This window comes from Prionailurus viverrinus, chromosome A2, assembly GCF_022837055.1.
Source record: "Prionailurus viverrinus isolate Anna chromosome A2, UM_Priviv_1.0, whole genome shotgun sequence".
Taxonomy (NCBI): domain Eukaryota; kingdom Metazoa; phylum Chordata; class Mammalia; order Carnivora; family Felidae; genus Prionailurus; species Prionailurus viverrinus.
Window position 1 is genome coordinate 151,189,869 of NC_062562.1, and position 15,271 is coordinate 151,205,139.

At 37.4% G+C, this 15,271-nt stretch overlaps 1 protein-coding gene and 1 long non-coding RNA gene across 9 annotated transcripts in view; one reads left to right on the forward strand and one right to left on the reverse strand.

The window, feature by feature from the left end:
- Positions 1–15,271, forward strand: part of AGBL3 (AGBL carboxypeptidase 3) — a 72,276-nt gene that overhangs the window by 37,866 nt on the left and 19,139 nt on the right. For all 8 annotated transcript variants that reach the window (XM_047831585.1, XM_047831576.1, XM_047831625.1 and 5 more), the window contains 2 exons: positions 2,966–3,023; positions 4,508–4,579. In XM_047831585.1, the coding sequence (XP_047687541.1) occupies positions 2,966–3,023; positions 4,508–4,579 (130 nt within the window). The remainder of the gene's footprint in view (positions 1–2,965; positions 3,024–4,507; positions 4,580–15,271) is intronic.
- The window catches only part of LOC125151218 (uncharacterized), a 29,002-nt gene that overhangs the window by 1,196 nt on the left and 12,535 nt on the right, over positions 1–15,271 (reverse strand). The gene's annotated exons all lie outside the window — the stretch shown is intronic.

Here is a 15,271-nt window from a genome sequence, read left to right on the forward strand (position 1 = left end):
GTTTATAAAAATATAAGAGAACCTTGACAGATGAGAAGTGGATTTTATTAATAGGTGCTATAAATTTCACTTTTACTTACTTTACTCTGAAAAGTATTTGAGGTATCTTACAAAGATACATCTAGGATAACTAGAAGAGATAAATTAAGAAAAATTAAATGGCAATACAAGAGTGTAAGAGTAGATGGTGCTGAGAGATTGACTTCTACCATAACAGCATGAGAAGCTCTGCAAATTCATTCACCTAACAAAAATTGGTGATACTAAAAACAAACAACACAACCATTGCCCTAAGGGCAGATAGCAAATGAAAAACATCTATTTGTGAAAATTTCCTAAAATTTGGTAAAAAGAAAACAGTAAGAGCTTGTGGCATTTGAAGCAAGATTCCTTCCTCCCCCTCCCAGTTCAGTGAGACTGAATCTCCACCCCAGACCAGCACAGCCAAGAACACAGAACCCCCTCTCTCCACTCGTGCCAGCCAGAGGGCTGTCTTCCCAAAAGGGGTGGGGCATCAGTTCTTATCCCGCCTCCAGCTACCTGTTGCTGGGGCTAAGTTCGGAGTGAGTGCAGCCAAGAGGTGGGGGCTCCCTTCTTCTACCCACGCTCCATTCAGGAGACAGAGATTCTGCCTGGGGTGCCACATTACCCAGAATATTTTGGCCCTAATCACCCTTACCTTAGCTTGTGAAATGGTGATATCACACTAGAGGCAAATAGAGAAGACCTGAGACTGCTGCCCTCTTTCCACGTACAGCTCAGCTCCTAAAGTGGGTGTCACTGAGAGAAGAGTGCCATTGTCCCCACCCCCAGCTCCAGAGACAGGTCAGAAATTTTGCCTTGGGGGAGAATCAGACAAAAACAGATAGTTTTTAAGAACTTTTTATTTGAAATATGTGTAGGAGCTCTGCTGCATCCTTGACTTCTCCATTGTTAACATCTTGCATGTATCATGATACTATATCGACACCATAAAACTGATGTTGATCTAGTCCACAGCAATTATTCAGATTTTATCAGGATGCACGCACTCATTTGTGTGTATTCCTCATAAATTTTTAATTCTAGTCTTTAAAGCACATTGTTATGTAATATCGCATATTTTTATATTGGTATCTGATTTCTTGTTTGTAAATTGTGCAATCTAAGCAATGTGAGTATGCTTGGGAGAGGGCCAAGATTATAAAAAAGTGTTTGGTAAACTCTCTAATTGATCTCAATGTGTTAAGTCATTTGCAGAACCCAATAACCGAAAGTAGATTTTGTTTGGGAGATTGTTTTTTTATTGTTTTGTATGCAGATTTTGTCAGACACATATTTACTCTTCATAAACATCTCCACATAGTGGCTTTTCTCCTCTACCCAAGCTGTATTTCAGGCAAAATATAGTAAATTCCTTTACATTAAAATATTTATGTATTTTCCCCTTGGTTGATTAGAGCTTCAAAATTGTTATGAAATCATATCTGTATTTAATGTTGGATTTTCCAGATGGAAAACAATCCTCATTTGGTTATTTGAAAAGCTGCATACATAAGTGCTCTTATAAACTAATAGGAGTTCTTAGCCATTGATCTTGAAATTTATTTTAACAGTCTTTGGCAAAAAGAGTGAACAGTGTCATCTTAACTGAGTTTAATGCCTAAGGACAACCTAAATTCATGCTCTGAATTATTTCTTAATTGTTTGTAAGATATCCATACATCCTGAAAACAATATTTGTAAGTTATTTTTAAAGTATTTTAGGTAACTATATTTCGTACCTGGACATTCTCAATAATTGATTCAGAAGACTTAAGCAAAAACAAACAATTATAGATTACTGTGGTTAGAATTGGGAGATCATGTTCATAAGGAAGGACACTGGCCTGGTGATTTTCTATAGGATGAATGGAATAGTTTATAATGGCTTATAGCATCATTTCAACAAAGGGAAGAGGGCTAAAAATAACATGGAGTTCATCGAATCAAGTCTTACCACAAGTGAATTTCTCTAGCCTAATTTCACATCTTGTCTCTCCAAATTCTGATTATATAGTATTGCTTTTAACTTTGTGTAATTTTTTCTAGAATATTTCCTTTCTCTCTGCCTTCAGTAATCAAGTTTTTATTTTTATACTTGCCTCTCATTTTTATGATTCTATAAATTTTTTGCTGCCAATTTTATCTACAAAAAAGGGTGATTTTAGTTTTTAACTACTCCATAGTCCACTTTTCATCATGAGTTGATATGGATAACACGTTGGCAAAAAATATTGATGTCCTCAGGTTTTTTTTCCCCTTTCTAATGCCCGTTCAGAAAGCTCTTTATAATATCCACATACCACAGATGCAGAAACAAAAGTTTGGAAACTTTTTAAACAAAAGTTTAAAGTGTTTTCATGGTTACATGATTTGTAGACTATTCAAGATTAGCTGTTACAATTCTGTAGTGTTTTGTGTCTCATTTAGTGTACCTGGTCATTATTGGCAACTCCTTTTTCAAGGTAGAAAACAATATGTGTATGCTCTTCCTTACTATGGACTTCTACAAAATATTTTTCGTCTTTTTTATATAAGCACAGTTTTGTAATCAATTATACATTTTTCATACAGTTTTATATATTTTCACTCATTTCATATTATCTTCCTACATCTTTATTTTTATTTAAATAAGTGAGATTATACCCATTCATTTTTTGTCTCTCATTGTAAATAAATTCTTATGAAGTGAAAAAGATTTTTAACTCTCTTTAGTGCCAAAATAACCATATCAATATTTTCTTCTACTCATTGTTGCAGGAGAAAAGTAGTGTTATGAAAGGTATTAGAAGGCTCTGTTTTAAGAGGTATTTTTGCCCATTCTAAACCTATGAGGATAAAATGAGAAATGTTGAAAACTACTATACCAAAAATGATACAGGAAATATACTTCCTTTTCATGTTTATAACATATTGTTTTCCTTCTGGTTCTGTGTTCCATTAGGTTTGTGATAAAGGACATTTAGTGCAAAGACACAAACAATCAAATTCTGATGTGAAAGGTAATGTTCTGCTTGTACTCTCTCTAGCCAATTAATGCATTTATTCAACACTTTCGTGCCACAGCTTTGAGGTTACCACTGTGCTTGGTGCTAGGGACATTAAGTAGTATACTATTACCATTTCTTACCCCCAGGAGCTCATCTTTAATAGGGGGAGAAAAGTAAATAAACGAAGTGCAGTGTTACAGGTGTAATGCCAGTAGTCTAGACAGGGCTCCAAGAAAGCGCAAAGAACAGAAGGTTGGAGTGAGTGGGCCATGTACTTGAGGGATCTCTCTGATATGAGAGATTTTTCCCCAAACAGAATATAGGGATTTTGTTTTAAAAACCATCTTGTTCCTCTCATTTCATAATTTAATAGAGGATGATCCCAGGAGGGAAATAAAATTATGGACCATTTGCTTTTGCTAGAATCTGCTAAGTTGGATATGAATTTGACTCTATTTGAGATGACCTACTTAAAAAAAAATATATATATATACATATATATGTATATATATGTATATATATATATATACACACATACACACACACATACATACATGTGTATATATATCCATTTAGTTTATGATCTAGCAAGCTAACTAGAAATAGAAATGGAAATAAGAACCACACCAAGGAAAGGGGAAAATTCTATTATAACTAATGTGGTTAATTGATTTGAACTTTAACTACTCTTTCTCATAGTGATCATCCAAGCAAATCACTTTTTTTCTTATTTTTTTCTAATCTTTGTTTTTGAGAGAGAGAGAAAGAGAGAGAGACAGAGTGTGAATGGGGGAGAGGGGCACACAGAGGGGAGACACAGAATCCGAAGGAGGCGCCAGGCTCTGAGCTGTCAGCACAGAGCCAAACGCGGGGCTCGAACTCACGAACAATGAGATCATGACCTGAGCTGAAGTCGGATGTCCAACCAACTGCACCACCCAGACGCCCCCCAAGCAAATCACTTTTTATATATAATGTATTCCTCTGTTGAAAATTTAATACCAAAAAGCACACTTTAGAATACTTACTTTAGATCTTTTTCTATATCTGTGCACATACTATTAATCACAGAATGTTCATGTTGTTTTGCAATCTACATTTTCATTTAAAATTGAAGTATATTATAAACTTCTTTACATGTTACTAAGTGGTGGCAAAGTATTCCATTGTATTTGTTAAACATTTTTGCTTACATTTTTTTCTATTACAAACAATAGCAAAGACCTTAAAACTCCATATTTGTGTATATTCTTATTTATTTATACTAGATTCCTAGAAAGGAATTGCTGACCTAAAGAGTATGGGCATTTTTTTATACTTTAACAATAAAAAGCAAAAATGTAACAAAAATTCATAATATTTGAGAACTGTGCTAATTGAGCTAAGCTATTTACATTATCTTCTAGCCTTTTTGTTTAGAAAAAGATAAAAAATATGAAGTGTAAAAGACTCAAATTATTTTCATGCTACAAATGATCTTTTATCATCTTTTCTAGCTACAAACCCTGATGTATCAGATGACAGTATATTTGATTATTTCAGAAGACCATTCCCTAATCAAGGTTTAGGTGAGTAAAATAGGAATAGAGGCAGTAATGAATCTACATGTGAGCTTTTTAACCATGTGTGTCTGATCAAAATCTACATGTAAGTAACTAGCTTGTCTTCAAAATGGATAGCCAAGAAGCAATTCGCCTTCCCAGAAATTATGACCTCAAATTTTTATTTTTCTCTCAAGCCCAAGAAATTTGTAAGGGAAGCCAGTAGAAATTCATTACATGTCAATTTGATTCCTTATAATTTTATCTGTTCAAAAAACAAAAAGAATATTCATCTCATTATCTAATCTCTTCATTCCCATCACATTGAATCCTAAAGAGAGAAACCTTGAGAGTCCTCTAGTCTTACCTATTCATTACAGTATCCAGCCTCATCCAACCTTTGAGTGAGGACACTTGGTGACAAGTAGTTTACCCAATTGTACAGTTCATTCTGTTGCTTGAGAGCTATAGCATTGAGAACATCCTTTTTCTGTTAAGCTAAAAACATGTGTCCCTATAAATTTCATCCACCTCTTTAATTACACAAAACGAAGAGTGAAGTAACCTTAAAGGTATTTCTGATTTTCCCTGATTCTCCTTGGAAAATGCAATGTCTCTTCCCCATAGTAGATGTTAAGTATTTTTTTAAGCAATCATTTATTTCCTTGAAACTTTCCTTCCATTTCTTTCAGCCATCCATAATACAGCATGATTCAAGTCCTTTACCACATGATGTTTTTCTTTCCTGTCACTCTGTCACTGTTCAAGCTTGACTGAAACTGAACACAGCACTATAGACGCCAGTTAATGAGTATACAACAAATCATCACTTTCATTTGCTTCTTTCTACACCCTAGATTCCCATTAATGCAGTCTAAGGTTGCATCTGTTCTTTTGGAAACTATCCTAAAACATTGATAAATTGCATTTATATACACTCAAGCGTATAAAGTTTGCTGCTGCTCAGTGTTGTCTCCTCCATTTTCTACTTCTTCAATTGGCATTTTGATTCAATGTTTATTGAACCAAATTTATTTATTTATTGGGTCTTAAATTTATTCCTGTTAAATTAAATCATCTTAGATTTAGCCTTTCATGAACTCTCGATCTTAAGTGTGTCATGTCATTGCACTTGCTATATATATATATATTTGTGTGCATATACAGATGGACATATCTCTATATACATTTGACCTCTTGTCAGAGCTTTAAACTCTTGTATTTAACTCTCTCCTAAACATCTCCACAGAGATGTCCCACATATCCAAATTCAAATTCATCTAATTCCACACTAAATGCTGTTCCTCCTGTATTCTCTGTAACCTTGGTCACAGTATTAGATACAGAACCACCCGTTTTAACCTAGAAACATGACAGTCTTTTTTTTCCTTTCATTTCCATCCCTCAGATCCAGCCACTGAATCCAACTGATTTTACCTCATAATCTCTGTATCTCCTATTATGTCATCATTCTTTTCACTCCTCACCTGTTTACAAGGAGATTTCTAGTTGGCTTTCTTGCTACCAATATTGTCATCCTAATTCCGTCTTTCTTACTACCATAAAAGTGAGCTATCAAAAACACCAATCAGATGATGTAAAACTAGTACGTAAAGCCTTTCAGTAATACCAGTTTCCTAATAGTGGTTGAAGTTGGCACAGTCCTAAGACTTAAATTTTTTTTTTGGCTTTTTTTTTTTTAAATTGTTTTAAATTTTTTTTTCTTTTTTTTTTTTGAGACAGAGAGAGAGCATGAGCAGGGGAGGAGCAGAGAGAGAGGGAGACACAGAATCCGAAGCAGGCTCCAGGCTCTGAGCTGTCAGCACAGAGCCCGACGCAGGGCTCGAACTCACAGACTGTGAGATCATGACCTGAGCCGAAGTCGGATGCCCAACCGACTGAGCCACCCAGGTGCCCCTAGGCTTTCTCTTTTTAATTTTTTTTAAAGTGTATCTATTTATTTTGAGAGAGAGAGAGAGCACAAGTCGGGGAGGGGCAGCGAGAGAGGGAGAGAGAATCCCAAGCAGGCTCCGCACTGTCAGTGCAGAGCCCGATGCAGGGTTTGAACTCACAAACTGTGAGATCATGACCTGAGCCAAAGTCAGACACTTAACTGCCTACACCATCGAGGCGCCCATTTTTTTTAACTTTTAATTTCAAAATAATTTCAAGAATAGTATGAAGAACTATATCTACCTAACTATATTTCCCCAACCCATTTTTTGTAGACATGTTTATTCCTAAACAATTTCAATACATATTTTCCAAGAACAAGAACGGTGTCTTACATTAAAATCAAGAAATTCAATTTTGATGCAATACTATTTTATATATTACAGTTAAATTTTGCCAAATGTAGCAGTAACATCCTTTAGAGCAAAAATTCTCCCTGATTCAGGATCACAAATTGCATTTAAAGGTCACATACCTTTATTCTCTTTCAATTTGGAACAGCCCCTCAGCTTTTCTTTCTCATTCATAGCCCTGGCATTTTTGAAGATCATGGGCCAGTTGTCTTATAGAGTGTTTGGCTTTAAAATTTTAATGTACATGAGAATTACCTGGGGAGCTTATGGAAACCCCAGCTTCTGATTCTGAGCTGGTCTTTGTTGTCAGCCCCTGAATCTACATTTTTTATAAGGCACTTCAGATAATTCTGATGTTGGCAATTAGCACACCATACATTGCGACTCACCACTTAGGAGACTATAAATGAGAGATGGCAAAAGGCCAAATAGTTAAGACCTAGCCCATCCAACCCTTACTCATCCTGACTAGCTTTCTTTCTTTTGATAATGTTGTTAGTTCAAAAGGAAAAGATTTTTTTTTAATTTTTTTACATTGATTTATTTTTGAGAAACAGTGAGACAAAGCGTGAGCAGGGGAGGGGCAGAGAGAGAAGGAGACACAGAATCTGAAGCAGGCTCCAGGCTCTAAGCAAGCAGTTAGCACAGAGCCTGATGCGGGGCTCGAACTCACAAACTGTGAGGTCATGACCTGAGCTGAAGTCGGACGCTCAACCGACTGAGCCACCCAGACGCCCCAGAAAAAGATTTTCTGACAACCACTAGCTACCGCGCAGAAACCAGATTCTATAACATGATGTACAAGAACTGCAATGAACTGGATCCTGACTACCACTCCAGTTTTACCCCTTGCCATTCTCTGCCTTTTACTTTAGACTTCAGCAAAGATAATCTTCTTGTAACCTCAAAATCAGTCTTACCTTTTTGCCTTTCCTCATGCCATCTCCTGTGCTTGAAACTTAATTCTCCCTCTCTTCAACTACATTAGCTACTCATCACTTAAGGAGTAAGTATCAAATTTTAGTAAGACTCATATACAGTTTATTACAATAAGAGTTAGATAAAGTCATAATGATTTGCACAAATTGCTCAGATTGTTCAGAGAAGAGGATCAGATCCAGCCTAGAAATCTCAGGGCATGTTTTTTTGAAGAAATTGATACTTAAATTATGATGTGGTCTTAAGTGACAAGTTAGACATTTAGCAAGAACAGAGAGTACCTTCCTTGAATTCTTAAAAAAAAAAATTGTTGTCAGTGGTTTTGTGATCTTATGTGTAAATTTTTTCCTTACTTGAGATGTAATATGTCTGGGATTGGAAATAACCCATTCGAAGCCTTTTGACTTCTGTCATCTCTTACCAATATTTAGTCTCCTCTTTCTAGAGAAAAGAAAACTCTATTTGATAGAAAAGACAGAAGCAACTTAAGAGCTGAGGGATTCTGCTCTTTGTCATCACTCAGGATGATTATCATTAAAATAATCCCAGCAGATCAGATTTAAAAATTGTGATAGATTTTTCATTCTGAATATAGCCAAGTAAAATTTACATCTTTTTTATAAGTTTTTGAAGTTTACTTATTTTGAGAGAGAGAGAAAGTGAGCAGGGGAGAGGCAGAGAGAGAGGGATAGAGAAAGAGAATCCAAAGCAGGCTCCACGCTATCAGCACAGAGCCCAACGCAGGGCTCAAACCCATGAACCGTGAGATCATGACCTGAACCGAAATCAGGAGTCAGAGGCTAAATTGATTGAGCCACCCAGGCACCCGGATTAAAATTTACATCTTGTCAATATTTATTCATATTTTTTTAATTTTTTTATTTTATTTTTTATTTTTTAAAATTTACATCCAAATTAGTCAGCATATAGTGAAACAAAGATTTCAGGAGTAGATTCCTTAGTGCCCCTTACCCATTTAGACCATCCCCCCTCCCACAACCTCTCCAGCAACCCTCAGTTTATTCTCCATGTTTTTGAGTCTCTTCTGTTTTGTCCCCCTCCCTGTTTTTATATTTTTGTTTCTCTTCCCTTATGTTCATCTGTTTTGTCTCTTAAAGTCCTCATATGAGTGAAGGCATATGATTTTTGTCTTTCTCTAATTTCACTTACCATAATACCCTCCAGTTCCATCCACGTAGTTGCAAATGACAAGATTTCATTCTTTTTGATTGCCGAGTAATACTCCATTGTATATATATACCACATGTTCTTTATCCATTCATCCATTGATGGACATTTGGGCTCTTTCCATACTTTGGCTATTGTTGATAGTGCTGCTATAAACATGGGGGTGCATGTGTCCCTTCAAAACAGCACACCTATATCCCATGGATAAATGCCTAGTAGTGCAATTGCTGGGTTGTAGGGTAGTTCTATTTTTAGTTTTTTGAGGAACTCAATACTGTTTTCCAGAGTGGCTGCACCAGCTTGCATTCCCACCAACAATGCAAAAGAGATCCTCTTTCTCCGCATCCTCGCCAACATCTGTTGTTGCCTGAGTTGTTAAAGTTAGCTGTTCTGACAGGGGTGAGGTGGTATCTCATTGTGGTTTTGATTTGTATTTCCCTGATGATGAGTGATGTTGAGCATTTTTTCATGTGTCAGTTGGCCATCTGGATGTCTTCCTTGGAGAAGTGTCTATTCATGTCTTTTGCCCATTTCTTCACTGGATTATTTTTTTGGGTGTTGAGTTTGATAAGTTCCTTATAGATGTTCCATTTATCTGATATGTCCTTTGCAAATATCTTCTCCCATTTTAGTTTTTCTGATTGTTTCCTTCGCTGTACAGAAGCTTTTTATTTTGATGAGGTCCCAGTAGTTCATTTTTACTTTTGTTTCCCTTGCCTCCAGAGATGTGTTGAGTAAGAAGTTGCTGCAGCCAAGATCAAAGAGGTTTTTGCCTGCTTTCTCCTCGAGGATTTTGATGGCTTCCTGTCTTACATTTAGTTCTTTCATCCATTTTGAATTTATTTTGAGTATGGTGTAAGAAAGTGGTCTAGGTTCATTCTTCTGCATGTCGCTGTCGCAGCACCACTTGCTGAAGAGACTATCTTTATTCCATTGGATGTTCTTTCCTGCTTTGTCAAAGATGAGTTGGCCATACGTTTGTGGGTCCATTTCTGGGTTCTCTATTCTGTTCCATTGATCTGAATGTCTATTCTTGTGCCAAATATTTATTCATATCTTAACTCACTTGATATTTTAACCTTCCTAACAGTATTCCTCTATGCCTCAGACACTCTCTTATAATCAGTCTTTGTTAAAAAATCTCCTTTCCATCTTTGTTCATGTTTTTTTAAGGATCTGATGGCTATCTGCTTCCCAGAAGTGTCAAGTTATACTAGTCAAAGATTGTACTAGATACTAGGATACAATGGGAAATATAGTCTGTTCTCAAGAAGCAGAAAGTGACAAACAGGTAAAGAGACAGCAGAAATATAATGGGATAAATGCTACTTGCTGTGTTACAGGATTACATAGGAGTGGTTTGAGGACAGGGGTGTATGAGACAAAGTTTCTCAAGAAGGCAATTGTTAGGATTCCAGGGGCCAAATATATAATCATTTTTCTTTACCAAGATCTGAATCTATTAAGAATTAAGACAAAATACTAGCAAATTGAATCCCACAACATATTAAAAGGATTATGCACAATGACCAAATAGAATTTATCCCAGAAATGCAAGATTGTTTTAACATATGAAAATTAAACAATGTAGACTTCCAGGGAAGATAGTGGAGTAGGAGGACCCTCTGATCACCTCATCTCATGGATATAACTAGGTAACACCCACATCAGTGTAAATAACCCAGAAAACAACCCAAATATTTGCAGAACAGATGCTCCATAGCTAAGTGTAGAGAAGAGGACATATCAAAGAGGATAGGAAAGGCAGAGACAAGGTCAGGAGCTAAATAGACGGGTGGGACTGTTTGCTGTAGGGAGGAATGCCACGAATGTGGAAAGGAGAGAGTACCAGACCCTCACACCAAGCACCCCAGGCCTGGAGAAGCTGCAGAAAAACAAGAGGGGCATAATTTTGCAAATTCTTATAATCAGCAGAGCTTAATACCTGGAACTTTAAAAATCAGTTGACTCAACTCTGGCAGAGCCAGGAGGGCAACAGGAAACTCAGTCCACACCCTGAAAGAGACAGCACAGGAGCCTCACTGAGATACAGCATAAAAGTACCAGTTTGAAAAACGCACGGGCGGGGCGCCTGGGTGGCGCAGTCGGTTAAGCGTCCGACTTCAGCCAGGTCACGATCTCGCGGTCCGGGAGTTCGAGCCCCGCGTCGGGCTCTGGGCTGATGGCTCAGAGCCTGGAGCCTGTTTCCCATTCTGTGTCTCCCTCTCTCTCTGCCCCTTCCCCGTTCATGCTGTGTCTCTCTCCCAAAAATAAATAAACGTTGAAAAAAAAAAAGAAAAAAAAAATGAAAAACGCACGGGGTATACAGGAGGGAGATTTGTTTACTCATCTCAGAGCATGTGCTAGAGGGGCAGAGATCTTTGGGAGACTTCTCCGAGAATAAAAGAGTTGGTGGGTGCCGTTTCCTTTCCCCACCTCCCAGCCTAGACACATGGACACCTGTGGGAAACAGTATAGTGCCAACACTCACTACATAACTTACTAATGGTGTGCCTCACCCCCACATCCTCCTCCAAACACAGCCCTCTAACCAGACATTAGCTCTAGATTGTCTCCCACAGCAGACCTGCACAAACCTTGCTAACACCACATGAACTGCCCCTGCATTCTCCTCCAATACAGTATTGACAGGAACCCACCTAAAGCAGTGCTACCGGCCTGAAAGGATACATGCAGTCATGACAGAGACCAGCACCACTCCAAAGTGACCCCTACCCAGGGGAGACTGGAAAATAAGCACATACACCAGTCCAACTGCGGCCCTAGCGGTGTGCTGGGGGCAGACATGTAGTCTGACAACAAGGGCCCATCCACCAGCCAAAGCTTCTCAGAGGACAACACAGAGAAAATGTCCAGCAGTTTTGTACTACAGTATCTCTGTCAGTTGCCCTGTCTGACTCCAACTCAAGCCCAAGGCAGCCTCGACTGGCACACCAGAAACACGGGGACGAAACTCTACCCACAACAGGCAAAGAGAGCCAAAGCAGATGACTAGACTGGAGGCAGAAGTGGCTCAGCCACAACAGTAGGGTGCACAAATAGATACCCCTCAAGCACCAGGTTCTGGTGAACAAGGGACACTGCACTGTAGGGCACTACAGAGCCCCTTCTTCATAGGCCACTACTTTTAAGAGCAGGAGATGCAGCTGACTCCTAACACGTAGAAATAGGCTCAGAGAAATATGTTCCAAATGAAAGCACAGGGCAAAATCACAGCAAGAGAGCTAAACAAAATGGAGGTAAGTAAATGCCTGATAGAGAACTTAAAGTAATGGTCACAAAGATACTCACTGGGCTTGTGAAAAACATGGAGGGACTCAGTGATACCCTCAACAAAGAGATGGAAAACCAACCAGAGATGAAGAACTCAGCTGAAATTAAAAATACACTAGTTGGAATAAATAGACTAGAGGAAGCAGAAGAATGGATCAGAGACCTGCAGAACAGAATGGAAAGCAATCAAGCTGAACAAGAGAGAGAAACATAATAGAAATTGAAATTAGACTAAAAGAACTCAATGACACCATCAAGGATGATAACATTTACATTAATAGGGAATCCCAAAAGGAGAAGAGAGAGAAATGGGAGCAGAAAATGTATTTGAAGAAATAGCTGAAAAGTTCCTGAATCTGGGGAAGGAAACAGAAATCCAAGTACAGGAGGCACAAAAGACCCCAACAAAATCAACCCAAGGAGGTCCACACCAAGACACACAGTAATTAAAATGGCAAAAAGTAGTGATAACAAGAGAATTTTAAAAGCAACAAGAGAAAAGAAAACAGTTACATACAAAGGAAGCCCCATAAGGTTATCAACTGATTTTTCAGCACTTTGAAGGCCAGAAGAGAGCAGCATAATATATTCAAGTGCTGAAAGATAAAAATAATATTCTAGCAGTCAGTTATACTTTACCCAGCAAGGCTATCATCCATAATGGAGAGATAAAGAGTTTCCCAGACAAATAAAAGTTAAACGAATACATGACCACAAAACCAGCCTTGAAGAGATATTAAAAGGGAGTCTTTGAGGGGAAGGAAAGACCATAAAGCAGGCGTGAGAAAAGTAGGAAATACAAAAGCAATAAAATTAAGTATAACTATAAAAGTCAGTCAAGGACTTCACGAAATAAATGTAAAATATGATACCATATGTCTAAAATGGGGGGAGAGGAGTAAAGAATGGGTTCAAAATTAAGCAACCATCAATTTAATATAGGCTGTTATATACATAAGATTTACATACAAAACTAATGGTAACCACAAATAAAAAATCAGTAAGAGATATGCAAAAAAAAAAAAAAAAGAAAGAAAGAAAACAGAATCCAGGTATATTACTAAAGAAAGCTAGCAAACCATCAGGGAAGAGAACAAGAGAAGAAAGGAACAAAGAAGAACTACAGAATCAACCATAAAACAAGTAACAAAATAGCATCAATTATTACTTTGAATGTAAATGCTCCAAGGGTAAAAGAATGGATGAAAAAGCAAGACCCATCTGTATGCTGCCTACAAGAGACTTGTTTCAGACCTAAAGACACATGCACATTGAAAGTGAAGGAATGAGAAAACATTTATCATGTAAATTTAAGTGAAAAAAGCTGAGATAGCAATACATATATCAGAAGAAAATAGACTTTAAAACAAAGATTGTGGGGCGCCTGGGTGGTGCAGTCGGTTAGGCGTCCGACTTCAGCCAGGTCACGATCTCGCGGTCCAGGAGTTCGAGCCCCACGTCGGGCTCTGGGCTGATGGCTCAGAGCCTGGAGCCTGTTTCCCATTCTGTGTCTCCCTCTCTCTCTGCCCCTCCCCCGTTCATGCTCTGTCTCTCTCTGTCCCAAAAATAAATAAAACATTGAAAAAAAAAATTTAAAGATTGTAACAAGAGTCAAAGAAGGACACTATGTAATCATCAAAGGGAAAATCCAGCAAGAAGATATAACAACTATGGGTATTCAGCACCTAAATACATAAAGCTGCTGGTAACAAAGTAATCAATAGTAATACAATAATAGTAGGGGACCTGAACACCCAATTTATATCAGTGGTAGATCATCCAAACAGAAAATCAACAAAAACACAGTGACTTTGAATGACACATTGGCCCAGATGGATCTAACAGATATATTCAGAACATCACATTCTAAAACAACAGAATACATGTTCTTTTGAGTGTACGTGGAACATTCTCCAAAATAGATCACATATTGGGCCACAAAACAAATCTCAACAAATTAAAAAGATTGAAGTCATACCATGCATTTTTTCCAACCACAATGCTATGAAACTAGAAAGCACCCTCAAGAAAAAAATCTGGAAAGAACACAAATACATGGAACTTAAATAACATGCTACTAAACAATGAATGGGTCAGCCAAGAAATCAAAAAGGAAATCAAAAAAATATATGGATACAGGGGCATCTGGATGGCTTGGTCAGTTAAACATCCAGTTCTTGATTTCAGATCAGGTTGTGGGATCGAGCCCTGCATCAGACTTCATGCTGAGCAGGAAGCCTGCTTGGGATTCTCTCTCTCTGCCTCTGCCCCTCTCCCAGCCTGCTCACTCACTCTCCCTCTCTAAAATAAAAAAAAAAAAATGTTTTCTAATTATATGGAGACAAATGAATATGAAAACACAATTTTCCAAAATCTTTGGGATTCAGCAAAAGCTGTTCTAAGAGAGAAGTTTATAGCAATATAGGCCTACCTCAAGAAGCAAGAAAAATCTCACATAAATAATCTAACCTTACATCTAAAGGAACTAGAAAGAATAAAACCAAACCCAACCAGTAGAAGGAAAGATTAATAATAAACATTAGAGAAGAAATAAAATAGAATCTAAAATAACAGAATAGATCAGTGTAACCAGGAGCTGGTTCTTTGAGATCAACAAAATTGAGAATACTTTAGCCAGTATTCTCATCAAAAGAGAGAGAGAGGACTCAAACAAAATCAGAAATCAAAGAGGAGAAATAACAACTTATACTTCAGAAAATACAAAGCATTATAAGACAAGATAATGAAAAATTATATGCCCACCAATTGAACAACCTAGAAGAGATACATCAATTCCTAGAAACCTATAATTTCCCAAAACTGAATTGGGAAGAAATAGAAAATTTGAACAGATTGATTATAAGCAGTGAAATTGAATCAGTAATCAAAAGACTCCCAGCAAATTCCAGGACCAGATGGTTTCACAGGTAAATTCTACCAAACATTTAAAGAAGAGTTAGTACTGACTCATCTCAAACTATTCCAAATATAT